This window comes from Nothobranchius furzeri, chromosome 11 (assembly GCF_043380555.1).
Source record: "Nothobranchius furzeri strain GRZ-AD chromosome 11, NfurGRZ-RIMD1, whole genome shotgun sequence".
Lineage (NCBI taxonomy): Eukaryota > Metazoa > Chordata > Actinopteri > Cyprinodontiformes > Nothobranchiidae > Nothobranchius > Nothobranchius furzeri.
The window spans coordinates 173,275-191,750 of NC_091751.1; the positions used below are offsets into that span (position 1 = coordinate 173,275).

At 42.1% G+C, this 18,476-nt stretch overlaps 1 protein-coding gene across 6 annotated transcripts in view; it reads left to right on the forward strand.

Moving 5' to 3' along the window:
* Nucleotides 1-18,476, forward strand: part of trappc9 (trafficking protein particle complex subunit 9) — a 297,274-nt gene that overhangs the window by 47,579 nt on the left and 231,219 nt on the right. For all 6 annotated transcript variants that reach the window (XM_070556143.1, XM_070556145.1, XM_070556147.1 and 3 more), the window contains 3 exons: nt 3,712-3,838; nt 5,156-5,288; nt 10,705-10,868. In XM_070556143.1, the coding sequence (XP_070412244.1) occupies nt 3,712-3,838; nt 5,156-5,288; nt 10,705-10,868 (424 nt within the window). The remainder of the gene's footprint in view (nt 1-3,711; nt 3,839-5,155; nt 5,289-10,704; nt 10,869-18,476) is intronic.

Sequence of the window (18,476 nt, forward strand, 5' to 3'; positions counted from 1 at the left end):
GCACAAAAACTGTTGTAATAGATCTTTTATTCCATGTGCTGTCACCAGTCTTAACAAGGAAATGTGGAAATATTTATTTTTCTATAAGTGCATAAAGAAACTGAAACATACAACCAATTCATTTACATTCATAGTGCTTACATGTTGGATTTTGCATGCATTTCCATGTTTGGTGAAATAAACTGGTTATTTTAGTGGAAATGAGTGTAAGATGTATTTTGTTGTGTATGATTTTAGATATTAATTAGATTTTATTTTAAACCAAAACATTAACTATTGTAAGATGGCGGGTTCATTTTTTTTCTTTTTTTTTTTTTGTTCAGTCGTAATTTAGTCTTTTCTGCTGCTCATCCCACAGCTTTGATTAGCTAAGATTTAAAAGTATACTAATATTTTAAGAATAAAAATGATTACAGGCAGTCTCAGGAAAAGACATTTTAAAAATGATAAGTTCAACTGTGGCATTACGTACCATAGGAAATAGATTATCCTGAAACCCAAGCTCCATCTGCCTCAGTATGCCTGCAGTGCTGATAGTCTTTACTTGGCATGTGCACAATTTATGGTCAACAGTTGAGCCATTATGTTCACCTTAATGTAGAAGCGTTCACGTGTATAAAGGGGTACTTGTGGAGAAACATGCTGTGGTAAATTAGAAAAGAAAGGGCATACAGTTATGGTATAATGTTGATTATGAAATAAAGTATGTATGAGGCCGGTGGCTCTGCACCCATAAGTGCATGCATGGTCAGTAGCACAGATAAATGCAGCGTAAAACAGGAAAAACGACATACATAAGGTTATGCTGTATGTCACCTATGAAACCCAAATAAGAGTGTCTTTAATACAGCGAAATTATAACATAGACGATGCATTAGTGAGCAAAAGAATGGTTGCTAGGTCACTAACAGTTTAAATGTACTTGTTCCTTCTAGTCACTTCAAATGGTGTATAACTTAGTTTGTGAGTACTGATCCGATTACTGGACAATCTGCTCAACCTGTTGAGCTACTGCTGCCCAAATACACTTCACCCCTCACCCTCTGAAACAGATAAATTAATGGAAACGTGATGGAAAAAATATCGATTTTTAACTCATTAACTCATTCACTGCCAACAACGACTAAAGTCTTTATTTGCATTTTCTTACTGTGTGGGCGTCGGACGAGCCCCCGCACCGTGAGAACAGACATCTCAGCTCTAACGCCGATCTTCATCTGCGTACGTCACACGTCATGTGATCAGGAAGCAGAACATCCATGTGTCAGGGGATCGTTTTGGGCCGCTGCTGTAAAAAAAAGTGAGGCGCTAACCGGAAAAGCTTCTACCGATCACAATTCAACAACGGATTATGAAAGAACGCATAACGCTCGAAATGCGTGGATTCTTCCTGATGTAAGAGGTGAGTCTCCTCTTTGTTTTGTTAGTTTTGGCGTCAACATCATCCTAGCGCGCAACATTCTGTGACTTAAAAAGACAGTAAAACGGTGAGAAACGCTGGCAGCAAAGGGCTTTACGGATCAGGAAACGGCTGGCAGCGAATGAGTTAACTGCTAGCCTTTTCTTGATCAGTAAACCGCTTTGCTGCCAGCATTTTTCAGCCTTTTTACTGTTTTTTTTTAAGAGTCACAGGACATTGTGCTCTATGATGATGTCAACGCCTAAACTAACAAAACAAAGAGGAGACTCACCTCTTACAGGAAGAATCCGCGCGTTTCGAGCGTTATCCGTTCTTTCATAATTTGTTTTGAATTGTGATCGGCAGAAGCTTTTCCGGTTCGCGCCTCACTTTTTTTACAGCAGTGGCCCAAAACGATCTCGTAACACATGGATGTTCTGCTTCCTGATCACATGACGTGTGACGTACGCAGATGAAGACTGGCTTTAAAGCTGGGACGTTTGTTCTCACGGTGTGGGGGCTCGTCCGACGCCCACACACTAAAAAAAAATGCCAATGATGAACGGTTGGATTTAAAATGATGACTTTTGTCGTCAATGGCAGTGAACGAGTTAATATTGACCCAGTTTTATTTAGCCATAGAGAACTATTTTTGTTAAGTCGGATGTATGTTTTGTGGCAGTTTTCCCAAAGTGTCTGCAGGAGATTTCATACTGTGCTTAGGCTGTAGCTGGAGAACTGAGTTACTTCCTGGATCGTCTCTTGTTCTCTGAGCAACAAGCATAAAGCATGGGTGCAGTCTCTGCAACCTTTGTCCTTAATGTGCGCTCTAATCCTTCAAAGTGCATAACATGCAGTGGTCTATGTCATGTTTAAATAATGCCTTCCTTACTTCTTTTTAACTGTGCTGGTAGTTGGCTAAAAGCAGTAAAATAAAAACATTTGTGCCCTGCTTGTGAAAAGGGATGTGTGATTTTCGGAGCCATATTCCTGTCACTTGACTTTAACAATGTGACACTTTGGTATAAATAACTGTACGTCTAATTTTTTCAGTTCTTTAAAATAGGTCTGTTTAATTTCACCAAGTACATAATGCAACCTAAAAAGCACCGTTAGAAACGGCAGTTGAACATTTGATCGATACATTAAAGCAAAACAGGATTAAATGTGTACAGCTGGCTTCAAGCGCTGCAGTTGACTTCACACCTGCTTCAGTTGTTACTGATGTTGAAGCAAGCTAATTAACCTGTTCAAGCCTAAATGCAAATGAACTGTTTCCAGGAGGTTGGTGTTGAGACCTCTTTTCAAGAAAAGCACAGAATGTTCTGATTTGAAAGGAAGGATAGCTTTAATTCACAGCCGAGGCACCTCAGAGATTCAGCTTTGCAACAGCTTTCTCTGTAGTGAGGTAGTGTCTGCAGTCAGAGGCTGATGCAGTCATTACATCACCTCTGTCTGCATGTGTTGCACACAGTTGTGTGTATGGAGAATGCCATTACGATATTATTGTTCTGAAGGGGTGACATCACAGATTTATTAAGGTGGAGTTGTGTGTGTGTTCACAAACATACTTCTCCTTTATGTTGTTTACGTTTTTGCATTTTTAAAGTAAACTACCAGACTTGTCAGTAGATAGCCGAGCCTGAGGCAAGTTCATAATTTGTTTATTTGCAAGGATGTTTAAAAATGACCCAAGCTGATCTCCAGTTTTTCCTATTTTATTTAACACACACAACCTTCATTACCATTAAGTTCATTAAATAGATAATATACCAGAAGGGTCACTCATCTCTTCTAATAAATAGAATTTATGCTTATTTAAATGCAGTTTCAATTCTTTCATTTTTGCTTCTTCTAAATGATTTCTCCAGTAGTCATTTCATGCTTTACAGCACAGAAAAACACGGCCACAGCATCCTTATGTCTGCAATCCCCAGATGGGGTTAGGAGTTCTGAGTTTCAGTTGCCTCTCAGGCATAAACAGAGTTTCTGCTGTTTGAATCGACCAGGCTGGCAAGAGACTTTAACGTGTGGAAATAACAGGGATGTTAAGATTGATCAAGTATAGCCACTTGAGAGATGCCTCACAGTATAACTGTGTGTGAGAATAACACCTTTTCTGGGAAAATAAATGTTTATTTCCACAACACATTACCAGTTCCACTGAGTGTCCAAAACAAAACCAGTCTGACTTGTTAGAAGCGTTTGGCCTTATAAACGACGGGTTTCAGCACAGCAGCAATGTCTAAGGGTCGATGAAAGCTTTTAAATGTGAAACATCTTCTGAAAATGATTCCTGGTGTTGTTTTTAGGGGTTGCTGACTTCTGGAGTACAGTTTGAGTCCCTGCCTGCTGCTCTGTCCCTGCCGGCAGAGTCGGGCCTGTACCCTGTTACGCTGGTTGGAGTCCCACGCACGGCTGGCAACATCACTGTGAATGGTCAGTGTTCCTCATGCCGTCATGTACTGATCAAAATAACAACATTTGAGCCAGGAAGCATTGCTGCAACTAGAGCTGCCTGGTGTTGCGTTTTAGCATCGGCATTGCCGTGTACATGCGTGTGCGATAGTCGCATCGCAGTTCAAGCTGTGACATCAGAGGCAAATGATCTGAACCTGATTTTATCTTATGTTGGGGTACTTCACACACATCGATCCACCAGTTACAGACATTTTACTCCAGGAGGATGTGGTACCATCAATATGGGCTGGTCCCTGTATGACCAGTGCCAGAGCTTGCTCCACATTGCCAGCAGTGAGTCGGCTCATTCCTGGTGAGAGTTGGACTCCACTAAGGCAGACTTTTATCACTGAATCTGGATTTCTGGGCACCGCCAAGGTGTTGCGGGGATCCGTTCTGGCGGCCTACCGATCAGGTCTCTGCTTTTGTTATCAGATGATGTGGTCCGGTTGGCTTCATCAGACAGACGGTGATCTCCAGCTCTCACTGAAGCAGCTGGGATGAGAATCAGCTCCTCTAAATCCGTGGCCGTGGTCTTTAGTCAAAAATGGATAGAAAGCCTTCTCCAGGTCAGGGATGAGGTCCTGCCTCAAGTGGAGGAGTTTAAGTATCTCAGAGTCTTGTTCACGAGTGAGGGAAAGATGGAGCCTGAGATCGATAGGTGGATTGGTGCTGCGTCAGTGATGCGGGCGTTGTACCGGTCTTTGATGGTGAAGAGAGAGCTGAGTTGAAGGGCAAAGTCCTCAATTTATTGGTTGATCTACGTTCTAACTCTCATCTATGGTCACAAGCTTTTGGTACTGACCAAAAAATAAGATCATAGATACAAGCAGCAGTTTTCTCAGCAGTGTCTGGGCTCTCCATTAGAGATATGGTGAGAAGCTCAGTCATCCAGAAGGGGCTTGGAGTAGATCTTCTGCTCCTCCACATCGAGGGGAGCCACATGAGGCGGCTCGGACATCTGGTCAGGGTGCCTTCTGGACGCCTTCCTGCTGAGATTTTCCAGGCACGTCCAACTGGGAGGAGACAAAGGAAGAGCTAGGACACACCGGAGGGACCATGTTCCTCGGAGGACTCCCCCGGAGGAGCTGGCCCAAGTAGCTGGGGAGAGGGAAGTCTAGGGCTAGGGATGCTGACCCCATGACCCCAGATAAGCGGAGAAAAATGGATTGATTTTTTCCAAATATCACGCATTCCTACTTGCATAAGTTTTTTTTTACTTTCTGTGCCCAGTTTACAGACGTGTCTCACACCTTTTAACTCTCTGTTAGCTAAATGTCTGTTCTCCACTTGCAGGTTATCACACGTCAGTGTTTGGTGTAACCAGTGATTGTCTGCTGGAAGACCTGCCTGCTGTGAAGACCAGTGGCTGTTTAGTGGAAGTTATTCCCTCTCTTCCTCGCCTTCAGCTCGCCACATCGCTTCCGAGGTCAGGCACACACTGTCATATTACAGCACCGATCACTGTCGTCATTGTAATTGTAAATGCCATTTATTTTTTTCAACACTCATCGCTCTCCTGATCTATTTATGTTCCCATGCCAGTAATGTCACAGCTCATAACGGGCCGGGTACAAACACGGGTCAGAGCTGCTTCGACAGCATGATGACGTGTTTATTGCTGAAGTGTTGATTGATGATTCCTCATGACCATTCAGAGATCATGATGCAGGAACACGACACGTTCCGTGGCCTGTGCCATGCTGAGGGCAAACAGCAATGTGCTTCTGGTCTATACATATGTTTTTACTTATACATTTGAGGGTTTGAGTTGAGCATGCTGAACATTATTCTAGTCTAGAAAAGTCAGTGTGTTTAAATAACAATGTTTTATGTTTTTTTATGTTTTAATTCGAAAAGTATTTTAGCAAACTTTGGTCTCCAGTTAGGTTGGTCTGCAGCTGAAACCTCGGAAAACCTATCCTGCTGTTTAGGTCTTAAAAATACAGCCATGTTCTCTGTGCAAGTACCCTTAAAACACCGTCGATAAACATCACTTTAGCTGCAAGGTCAGTGTTTGAATTTATACCCCTGGTGCTAAATACGAGCCAAAGTTATTCTACCGCTTCAGTAACTCCACTTGTTTGACTTACAGCTCAGTGCAATTCATCTTTACTCACATAGTATTTAGTCATTTTCACGACGGATTATAAGAAAAGCTTTTTTAAAAAACGTGAACAAAAACCGTTTAAAAAATTTGATCATTTTGAAGGAATCTCTGACATTTATGTCAGAGATTGCTGCAGTTTCTCTTAAAAGAAAAAACAGGTGATTTGAATTTGTTTTACATGCAAATTAAAATTGCAAACCATTTTACTGCAGTAAAGATTTTAAGATCAACTTTACTTTTATTTTTAAAATATTTGCCGTGGTCTTTAGTAGGAATAAAGGCCTTATAAGTCTGGTTCACCAGTTTCAGGGACTAGAATTGAGCCACATGAGAGCTGAGCTCCGGATTTGAAGTCTTTATTTCCTGATATTTGGACGTCTCACCTCAGATTGGCTAACAGCAGCGTGACTCTACCGCTGACTCTTTTTGCTTTGTATTGATGTTTTATCTCCAAAAATAACACAAACCTGAAGGAGTGCCATGCGGTGGTGTTGCTAACGCTAGCGGTTAGCTTCTACTAGTCGAGACGTTCTATGATTTCTCCTGGATGCTAAACCAACAGCAGCCTTCCCTGTTGCTAACCAAGATGGGTGAGTCCATGAATATTAAGTGACAGTGTGACATAGGTCTGTCTGGATTTTCAAATCCTAGAATTTCACCATTTACTTTCTATCAGAATCTAATGCAGGGGATGTAGGAGACTATTTTCATGTTCCGCCTGCACGAAGAAGTCAGAGTGACTGATTCTAATCAGAAATATTAATGAAATAATGTTTTTTTACTGAAGTGAATTAACAAAACAAGTAAAACATGCTGTTGGAGCTTTGTAAATCAGCAAAAATCCACTGTTCTGATCTATCTTTTAGTGTTGTTCTTCAACAGCTTTCAATCTGAAAATCTTTTTGTTCTCTGGTGCTGCAGGAGTGTTGTTGCAGACAGATGAAGCATATAGAATACAAATGTAATATGATGTCTCTGCGGGGTTTCACCGAGTCCACAGGGAGGCTTTCAGGGTTGACTTCAAAGCTTTAAAGACTCTACAAGGTGCTTCAGGGATTTCTTGCTCACCTAAAGCTACATTTATTATATTACTACAGCTTTATTAGACACTTTTTACCTAAAAATGTAATTTTGCTGGTTTATTTACAGAAACTCTTTTGCAAGCTTGACCTTCCTTGTCTATGTGTGAACGTTGGTGGGGGTCAGAGGGGCCGTTGTGGGAAAATGGCAGCTTGTCTAACTCTCCCTGGACAGTTGTGGGGCATCTGTAACTAAGATGCCATTTATCACCACCAGAGAATGAATGTTTGAATTAATAATGGATCCTCTGTCAAGTTCTGGAAGTGCTTTGAAAATGGCTAAATTCTAATCCATTATTATCAGAATCAGAATGAATTTTATTGCCAGCGCTCCAGCGATCCAGAGCATAGGAACTTGACTCCACAGTACAGCCTGACCAAGGTTACACACACACATATAGACAGGACAGATACAGGCAGACCACGAGAGCAGCGATGACGGCGCTCATTTCAATAGATGAATAGGGGATTACATGAGGAGAGTTCAGGGAGGGAGAAAAAGGCATTAACAGGGTTACACCGGCAGGGTGTAGCACTCTAATGCAAAAAAACACCCGACATATAAGCACGAACGTCACAGTTCACAACGTGAGACCCGGTAGGTAGGGGGGAGGGGCTGGGATCCTGGTTTCCTCAGCGGGAGCTGCCTGTGTGGCGCTCGACCAACTGAATCCACAGGTGGGTGGGAGGTCATGGGAAAGCACAGTGAGTGCCTTCAACTTGATGACCTCGATGCAGAGACCACAATCTGAAGGCGGGGGGGTAGGTAGGGTTTCACAGCATCTGTCTGCATTCCTTCCATCGTGGGGGTTTTTGCACGCAACTCCAAGGCTGCTTATGGCGTCAGTTTGGATAACAGAACTTTGTTTGGGTCAGACAGAGATAATTTTTCCTCTCTGCCTTAAATCTGTATTGATCATTCAAGTCCTCCAGTGAAGCCAATTCAGTGATTAAACATCTCCACACCGTCCGGTGACCCTCTCCGAGATGACATCCATTTTGCGCACTAACACCGGTATCGCAGCTAAGACATTGTCCAGCTTGTGATTCACCTCGAGTAACGTCCCAGTCTGTAAGGTCTCCACACGGACGGTGCCGTCCATGGATGCAGGTCGCCCTCCAATCGCTCCCGTCATCCCAATTTTACGGAAAGCCAGATATCCTCCCACTCCAATCAGAAGAAATCCAGCGATCATCAGGCCAAATATCCACATATCTTCGACGTCCTCAATGGACAGCTGAGAGAGACAGATGACATTCCACTTCTTCCAGGAATCGAGCGTATATCCCGCTGCGTGTGTCCCGTGAGGGCAAGTGCGAGCCCCCTCCTCCGTCCTCATTGTAGAAAAAAATCTTATCAATCGCGTTGAATGACCAATTAATTAAATCCATTTCTGAAAAATAGTGATTTCCAGAGGAAATGCAGAGAAGCGCTCTGTAGGCAGACGGGACAAATAGAGCCTTGGGAAAATACAGATAAGGGAGCAAAAGGCAGAAGCGTCTGTTCTCTGTGAGTGCTAGAAGAAGAAGAAGAAGAATGAACTGTTTGCAACAAGTATTTAGTGGAATTTTCTTGTTGAGAATTTTGCGTGAGTTGTGCAACAACAGGAGAATACCTTACAAACGCTTTAATGAGGCAAAGCCGGGTGCAACCAAATGATGCCTGCAAACGAATAAATGTAATGTTAGCAGCAGAAGTTGTAGAAAGAGGACAAATAAATACAACAATGCATTCTGGTATTGTTTCAACTATTCCAAAAAATGTCAAATTATCCAGGGAGTCAGTCTACAAACACAATTTCCAGTTCTTAAGGATAAGCTTTGCAAATTAGATTTTTGACTGATCCTTTTAACATGGTTTAGGGTTGGGGTTAACCCTAATCTAACCCTAAATGGAAATTGTTAAAGCAATAGTCTTTGTTCTGTTGTCCTTTTGACATTTTGGCAGCAAGACTTGCTTTCTGACTCACTGAGTTTTCTAGCTTTGCCCAAAACAGCTCTCATCACTGTAATGCTTAGTGATCCTTATTGGATCTCTTACTTCGATTCATTGAGATCCCACTCAGAGGAAATCGCCACATTATTGAAATCCTTTGGCCCCTCACGTTGGAGAGGACAAACTCTTGTCCAAAAGCACAAGGATGGGTTTTATTCAGAGACAACAGGGTGTCAAGTACATTCAGTGCAATACTGGGGATGTGTACTCATGCCACACACAGAGACATCATCTTAAATGTAACCGCTGATTAGACAACAGACATTAGTATGAGTGAGCAGTTCTCATGCGGTTTGCAGTTTGGGAATTCTGACTTAACAGCACATAACCTGCTTCTTTGGATCTGCTTCATTTGTGACTCATCAGCAGAAAGTATTTTTGTCCCTGAGACATTTTTACAAAGACACCGTTTCAAAGGTCTGAACACAAAACCGTGTCTGAGGCAAACTAAAAGCATAATGTCCAGAATGGCTTTAAGGTCACAGTACCAAACACTTATTAGACCCCGTTCTTCAGGTTTGTTTCTGCGGTTATTAGAGAGACACAGAAAAACCCGTTTTGCTCTGAGGTGCTAGGGCTCTGGTCGTTCTTGTTCCAGAGACACATTTCTGTTGAACACAAGCAACTTTGAAGAAGGACAAGTCAATATGAGCAAAGATCCAGTCCAGGACTTCTAGGGTGTGAAGCAAAACAAGCCAGAACTTATTTGGCTCGCTGTACAGAGTAGCTCTATTTGGCCTCAGTGGCCAGTGATTTGCACAGTAAATCTTACCTCCCTGCACCGCTTTGGAGAGGACCCGAAACCCTCTCGCCACAGACAGACGTTTTGGGTATGTGGAGATTTTGGGAGATGAATCAGTAGCACAGCGTACGGGCATGTGTGTGAGATATTGTAGGTGTGGCGTAAGAGTGTGTGTCTCACACTAATTGCGCGAGAGTTGGTAGCCCTGTCTTGTTTTTACTTCCAAACTTTAAGTAGTAACGCTTTTCTTAAGTCATATATTCCACTGTACTGTAATATAAGTGGGACTACGAAACCAAGACGAGCGTTCTCCGTAGACTACCTTTTTCAAGATCACAAAATGTTGGTAAAATGTGTGTTGAACAGCAAATGGATTTTAAATGTTCAGTCTCCAGATTCGGTTGGGTGTTGGTATATGATACGAGCTTGTGTTAGAAGTATTCCAGAAGTTCCTGGAACTTTGCAAGTTGCAATATCACAGCCACCTCTTTTAGGTGAAACACTAGAGAGCGGCTGTCCACTGATGAGGAGATGAACAGTTCTATCCTAGGCCCCATTAGCCCACATGTCAAAGTATCCTTCGGCACAATACTGTACCCTGAATATTTCGTCTACAAAACATTTTTGTTCTGTTTTTGGTGACGAGTGAATTTTGTGAATGAAAACAAAACATACATTTAAATTTGTACTTCTGTAAGGACTAAATTATGACGGATATTGATTGAAATTTTCGGCAACAACAAAAAAGAACATGAAAAAGATGGGAGAACAGAACAAAGAAACTAAGCCATTGTTATTTGGGTTGAAAATCTTTATCTCAGGATACATTTTAAAAGTCGATTTGTTTGTGTTTTTGCATGAAATGTAGGAATCAGCTTTTAAATCTTTGAGTTCCTGTCTCTACATTCTTGTGCACAGGTCAGCTCACACTCCTCAGCCCATGTCCAAAGAAGAGCTGTCTAGCTCTGTGTCTGTCCAGCTGTTTAATGGAGAGACTCAGCAGCTCACCATCACCTTAGAGAATATTGGGTGTGAAGACATCGAGACTCTGGAGGTGACCTCAAAGGTAGTCAATACCAAAGGTGAGCTCCCATATTCATTTTTAAACAGTTACTTGATCACTTACTTGAATGCATTTTCACTTCTGGCCCAGCTCGGTTCAGTTCTGGCTGGGTCTGCCCGCCCCAGCATGGCCAGGTTTTGTTCGCACTATGAAGTCTGGGGTTCACACGGCTTTCCCAGGAACACACCAAAGTGCTGCACGATTATAAAATAAAACAATTACAACCAACAAAGTAAAAATTATAGCGTAAGATCATATAAAATATCAGCAACAGCTAACCACAGAGTTAAAAGCCAGATCATAAAAGTCCATTTTCAGCCTCATTTCAAAAACTGCTACAGATGAAGAGAGCCTAACAGATAAAGGAAGTGCGTTCCATAGTTTTGGTCCCGCTACCGAGAACGTCCTATCCCCTTTCATCTTCAGCCGAACTCTGAGAGCCAAAAGCAGCAATTGGTTCTCAGAGCGGAACGCCTGAGCAGGGACATATGGCTGTAACAACTCAGTCACGTAGGCCAGAGCCAACCCATTCAGAGCCGTAAACTCCATTAAAAGAAGTTAAAAACTCATTCTAAAATTGAGAGGTAGCCAATGCAAAGCAGCCAGAATTGATGTCACATTTTCATATTTTCTCTTGCTGCAGCATTCTGAACAAGCTGCAGGCAAGCTATAGTACCCTGACTTACACCAAACAAGACATAGTTACCGTAGTCTAGGTGCAGGGTAATGAAGTCATCAGAATCAGAAGGGTTTTAGTGCCATATGTGCGAGAATCACAACATTAGGAAATTGCTGCAGTACTTGGTGTAAGAAAAGATAAATGATAAGCAAAGTTAAGAAATAAATCCATTGAAATGATAATAATATAGGGAGACAGTAATTAGAGAAGCAGCCTGTATATACAAGTCAGTGTAGGTACTGGTCAGAGTGGATCAGTTCAGGTGCCGACACAACACAGGGTCAGGTGACTGAAACAAAGCAACCGGAGTGGGCAGTTCTACGACATTTGACATTTATGAGTCCGACTGCAGAGAGGAAGAAACTGTTTTTGTGGCAAGAGATTCTGGTCCGAATGGATTGAAAGAACAACAGTCTCAACATCCCATCTATTCAGAAATGGCTTTACTTTAGCCAAGCGTGTGAAACGATAAAGGAACCCAGGATACCACAGCACTGACATGAGCATCAAAACATAAAGCATTGTCAAGCTTCACACCAATATTGACTACAGAAACACTCGGGTAGGAATTTATTTCACCACAGTCCACCTTGGAAGGATCAATGGGACCATTCGGCCCAAACAACACTGCCCCAATTTTTTTTTCATTTAGACACAGGAGGTTCTCTGCCTTCCATGCCTTTATTTCAGCCAAAAACTGATCAGGCATCACTCCAGTGCTGTTCAAAGGTAGGTATAGTTAACAGTTGTCGGAGTAAAGATGGAAGCCAATTCCATACTTCCGCATGATATCACCCAGTGGCAGAATATAAATTGAAAACAACTGGGCTCCCAGTATTGAACCCTGTGGAACCCCCAAAGCAGATGTTAGAAGGCAGAAGAAAAAGCACCCATCCTCACACAAACCACCCTGTCATGAAGATACGATCTAAACCAGCTCAAGGCCAGACCAGAAATCCCCACATAGCTCTCAAGATGATGGAGCACCACTCCATGGTCCACCGTATCAAAAACTGCCGTGAGATCTAACAGGACTAGCAGCACTGGATTGCCCCATCAGTTGCTAAGAAAAACTTGTTCAAAACCCGTATCAGAGCAGTCTCAGTTCTGTGCAACTTTTTAAAACCCGACTGAAAGGTTTCGAAAAAAATAGTTCACAATAGAATATGTTCCAGAATGAATCTGACTTTCTTTGTCTGCTGTTTAAATCAGAACAAGCTTTGACATTCTTCACCACATGCTGAACCCTTGCAGTTTCCAAGTCCGGATGGCGGCATGGGTCACTTCCCCATTTTCTTTTTCCATGCAACCGTCATGCCCCTGTGACTTCAGCTTGTGTTTCATCTCTGTTCAGCACCTGCTCGCACCTCACATTTCTGCAGTGCTTCTCATTCTGACTGCTAATGGGTCTCTTCTAGCTCTTATCTTTGGCCTGATACAGATAGTTCATTATAACTCATGTTTTTAAAGATTGTGTAGCGATGTTTAGGTCGCTCAATCTATCTTATTCCCAATGGTTTTTTTAAATTCAGTTTGGATCTTTATTTTCCTCCAAATCTGATTTCAAAGCTGGAAATTGGAAAAAAAATATTGCACTCTTTCTTCCTTTGATATATTGCAGCATAAAAACTTCATAGGAATTTTTACTAGACCATTTGAATGAGTTCCAAAGTCAGTGCAATGATTTTCAAGGAGAAAAAAGTTCTTTTAAATGATGCCCCTTTGCATGCATGCGTATATGTACATGTGATAAATAGTAATTTACGATTCTATTCTGAAAGAAAAAGAAAGAAACGTTCATTTGTAAATGTGGCAACAGTTTTCAGAGCAACTAAATGTTATTTAAAGTAATGTGATATTCTGTTCATTTGGGTAGAACTAGACTTCATTATTAAATCAAATTTAGCTTTATTGTCAGTTTTTCTATGTATACTAAACATGCAGTGACCAAAAGAACCAAAACAATGACAACATAAAAATAATGCAGTGAGGTGAATTTACAATGTGACTGGTGCAGCCCCCAGCCGGAGTCTGAAGTCTGACTCCTAAGGTGCATTGGAAGGACACAAGAGACCCCTGGAGACGATGGTATCTTACTGGTTTAGAGGGAGGCGGGTTGATGGAGGTCCAGAGGCTGTTATGCATGGGGTAGAAGATAAGAGTTGAGTTTTGTCACATCTTGGTGGATGAAGCTTTTCTTTAGCTTGCTAGTTCTGGCCAGGAGCTAGCAGCTTAGCAGCTGGCTGAAGGAGCTGTGAGATGGATGGGTGGGGTCACCTACAGGACTTTGCCTGGGAAGTGGGTGTAATAAATGTAGGAGGTGGGGGAAGGGTGGGCACCAAGGATCTTCTCTGCTTCTCTAACAATTTGCTGCTGGGTCACAGTGCTAGCACCATACCACACAGTGATGCTGCTGCATGTGTTGGTCTTTATCATTGAGGTCCCTTACATAACAGTTTCCATTAATCATATATTGATTTTGAATATTGTATTTTTGCATAAGGCAAGGCAAGGCAGCTTTATTTATACAGCACATTTCATACACAAAGGCAATTTCATTTGCTTTCCCATCAGCAAGATCAAAAATCAACATGACAAAAAGAGCACACAAATTAAATTTAGATTTAAAATTTTAAAGAAAGGACAAATCAGGATGAGCATTACAGTGCAGAACAGCCGTTCAAAGGTGTAATGATTTAAATTACATGTTATTTAATAAGCCATAAGGCGTAGGATTCTATAGGATATTTGAAATTAACCTTATGGATCTGTGAGGTTATTTTGAACCAGAAGATTGGAACTTTTTAATGCAGGGATTAGAAAACAGCTTCGTATTCACTCAGAGACAACAGAAGAGAGAGAGTCAAGTTTAAAAGTTTAAAAATTTATTACTAAACAAATTAAACTAGACTCACTTTAACACTAAATGTATGGTGTAACCAAGGTGGATGAGATGGGGAATGGTGTGAGGTGGAATGTTGCTCAGAACCAGCAAATCCGAAGAAGCGATTAGTTCTGATGGGAACTGAAGGTGATGTCTTCACACTAAGCTTTGATTAGGAGATTCATAAACACATTCGACGCCATTTCGCCGGCCTACATACGCTTAGCGGAAGTCCCCGTTAGATCAGGAATGCAGAGGTCCAGCTGGACACTCTCTGGAACCAAAGCCGGTAGGAAAAGCAGCGGTTGCCGACCAGACCAGTCTGTGAGATACTTCCGGGTCACGACAGTTTATCGGCATCTAACAAAACCCAAACCTGGGACGTGATGGTTCTGCTTTTATTCTGAAAGGAACCGTTGCAGCAGTTGGAACAGCAACAGATTTTATCCAGCTTGTCGATGGTTCTTTGGGTTGAAGAGGAAAGTTACGGATTGGCCACTCCGACACTTCTCTAGAACGCTTTGAAATGGCGTTAAAGATGACGTGGGCATAGTTTTATATTTCGGATGTTTTGGTTTATGGTCGAATGAAAAGATGACAGATTTACCAAACACCATCAAAACCACGCCTCCGTCAGATCTGGCAGATTCTGATTGGATCAGTAAAAGCAATGTGTCATGTCTTTTAACGCTGCGTGAGATCAGTCCTAGTGGAAACATTTAAAGTCATATTACTCATCATATTCTATAGGATTATAATAAAGTAATTAATATTTGGATTTCACAGATCTGTCACATCTTATTATTGACTGACACTTTGCATGATTAGCTTATTAAAGTAGAGTTCTTTGATTAATTAAATGGAGAGAGTCCATTCTTCATTCTTCTCTTGAGCTGGATTTTTCCGGAACTGCGCTGCTCTGGGTGGCTGCATGTTGGAGTAGCTCTGTTGACTAAATGTAAGTTTTACCTTTTCTTGGGCATTTTTTTCTTCTAGTTTCTCAAGAAAAACTGTATTTTTTGGACACTTTACTTTTGTGTTTCTGGTGCTGTGAAGCTTGGAGGATTTTTACTGCTATTTTTTTTAGCTTTTTTCACTTTTTGAGCATTTGTTATGATGCGTAACCATGGCAACAAGCTGGTTTACAATCGGGAGCAGCTGATTAACATTGGAAAGGCTGAAATAATACCTCAACTGAAGCCACAAATCCCAAATGCAAGAAGCGTGGGTGCAGAGCGGGAGCAAAACGGAGACAGAGAAAGAGGAAATTCAAACCATCTCTTCCATCGATCATAATGGGCAATGTGAGATCACTGGCCAAGAAGATGGAGGAACTCCAAGCCCTTTCAAGGACTCAGCCAGAGTTTCGGCAGTTTCGGAACCGCTGGAGGAGATAATGCAAAGAAGGATTCTCCAGAGAATCAAGAAAATGATGGACAACCCTGAGCGTTCCCTTCACAAGACTGTCCGACAACGGAAGAGTGTCTTCAGTCAGAGGCTTCTTCAGTTTGGCTGCAACACTGACCGCTACTGGAGATCCTTCCTGCCAACAGCCATTGTAATATACAACAACTCTTTGATGACTTGATTATTATTATTATTCTGAGCTACTACAGCAATCAGTTTCCTTCTGGGATTAATAAAGTATTTTTGAATTGAATTGAAAGAAGCAGTTTATAACAAATGCATGAGACCTTGAGGCCATATCTCATGCAGAGTAGTCCTGTGTCAGAGGAGAGGGGGGAAATGACTTTTGGTGGAAAACAGTCATTTCATTCTGTTACAAAGGCTAATGAATACATAAAGGTTTTCAATTTAGATTCAGAAGTTACTAGAGTTGGGGCACATTTGAGTTCATACGGAAGCTGATTCCATCGTGGTGCAGCATTGTACTGAAGCAGCCTCACCCTGTTTGGTTCTGACCCGCAGTATTACCAGCTGACTGGTTTCCAAGGACCTCAGAGCCTTGCCGGGTGTATATACAGGAAGGAGATCCAACATGTATTTTGGCCATGCCATTGAAGGATTTATAAACTAGTAGAAGTCTGTAGTTTACTGGAAGCCAGCATTCTGAATAAGCTGCAGTTGCTTTGAGATTACTCCACCTATGAATTGGTGTTGCATAAATACAAATTCTGTTCTATTCCTCTCTGCTTAACATCAGTGGAGTTTAGTTTAAAGGCCCAGTGTGTGATATTTTTACCAGTTTACTATAAGTCCTGTGTTTCTAGTTAACAAACATGTCCTTTTTCCACTAACATTTCTCACCAACATCAATTCTAAATATTCCTCTCAACTTGAAATTATACATTTTTAAATACATAAACTGTGGTCGACGCTCCATGGTAATCCTCCATCTTAAAATACAGTAGCTAGCTACTAAATAAATAAATAAACATAAACATCGCTGTTTAGGGACATACGAGCTCCACATTACCCGTTTGGACTATGACTGTAACCTGAAAGAACCAGCAGAGGGCAGCAGTGCGCCCTGGAAGCCTGGAGTCTGCTAATTCAACTAAGAAGTAGAAAAGAATAGCTACACCGTAGCTGTACTTGTTAGTTTGAATAAAAAACTATTAAATCAACAAACAAGTAAAATGTGTCCGTCATCATGTCCAACACAAGCAAGCCACATATGTTCAGACCCCGCCCGCTATTAGCTGGACAGCAGCCTCCGATAAGTGTCTCTGACTCCCAAACTCACCTCAAGCTGTTCATCCGTCTTTTCTCAGTACCAGAACTCCCGACCCGGTCCCAACGTGTCCATTCCAAAGTCCTTCTCCTCAAGTCTCCTTTCTTCCCGCAGCCTGCCGTCTCTCCCAACACGCTGCAGCGCTCGTCCGCTAGCCAGTGGCTAAATCAGTGTTGTTTACTTTATCTCCACAACACCTTACTAACAGCGATGTAGTTCTCCACGCGTTACAGAGACGCTCTGACTCAGAGGGCTTCTTCTCAAACATTACCTTTAGACTTGAGTCTCATTTTGCTGGTAATCTGTGGGAGTTTACACACAGCGTACACAGCGTCTCCCCGGCTCTAGCCGTGGCTAACTAGTAGCTCCTGACGCCCGTCTCCACTACGCCAGCCGTGAGCCACGATTGGCTGGTGGATAAGTCGGCATTGTTTACTTGATCTCCAGCATGACCCCGGCTCACCAGTGCTCCTGAACCAGCCGTGGTGATCGCTCCATATCCATATAATCTGGTAGCGGCAGCCAGTTTGTTTACATCGAGCGCTCGGTGATCCACGTGAAACGGGTGTTGTGGGAAATTATGTTCCTCTGAAATATTGTGTTTCCTTTAAGCAGTTAAGAGCAAATGTTTCCAAATCCACAGAACTTATTGTCCGTTATGAGGACTTTCAGGGGAACACAATTTCTCACAACACCTGACCTCTTGGCTGACGTCACCCCTCCTCCATGTGTGAACCGTGACCGCTTCAAGGTCGAACAGAACTAGCTTGCTTCCTTCAGGACGGGTAGGTCCTGAACAGTCATAATTATAAATGCTTTTTAAGAGGTCGAGTAGCTTGTTTTAAGCTTTGTGTGGGTTAGGCTACACCGGTTGGAAATTGATTATACAGTCAAACTCATGAGTGAGCACCGTAGCTGCAATACTTTCTCTGAGCTGCGTGGCGCTAAAGAGTCGCATTTTTCATCATGATTTCAATGGATTTCACACACGGGGCCTTTAACAGCTGATGTGGTGTGTTTTTTTTAATATTTGTGCAAATACATTCAGCTATCCCAGGAGTGTAGCTTTGAAGTCACACCTCTGTAAATGTGTGCATTTGTTCTTTAGCTCCTTGCCGTCCTGTTATTTACAGAAACAATCTGCAGGTTAATCTTTGTGTGACCTTTTCACTCAGTAACCCAGTCAGAAACCCTTCTTTTTATTACACCTAACATACCCCTCTGGGTTGTGTCCCAGATCTAGCTTAAAGCCAACTTCAGGGATGCAAAATACTTAGTATGAACTCGCTTCTCATCTCAGCATGAGCTTCATCGATCTGTAAGTAGCCAGCTTTGTGAATCAAGAAGCCATGGCTATATTTTTACCAGA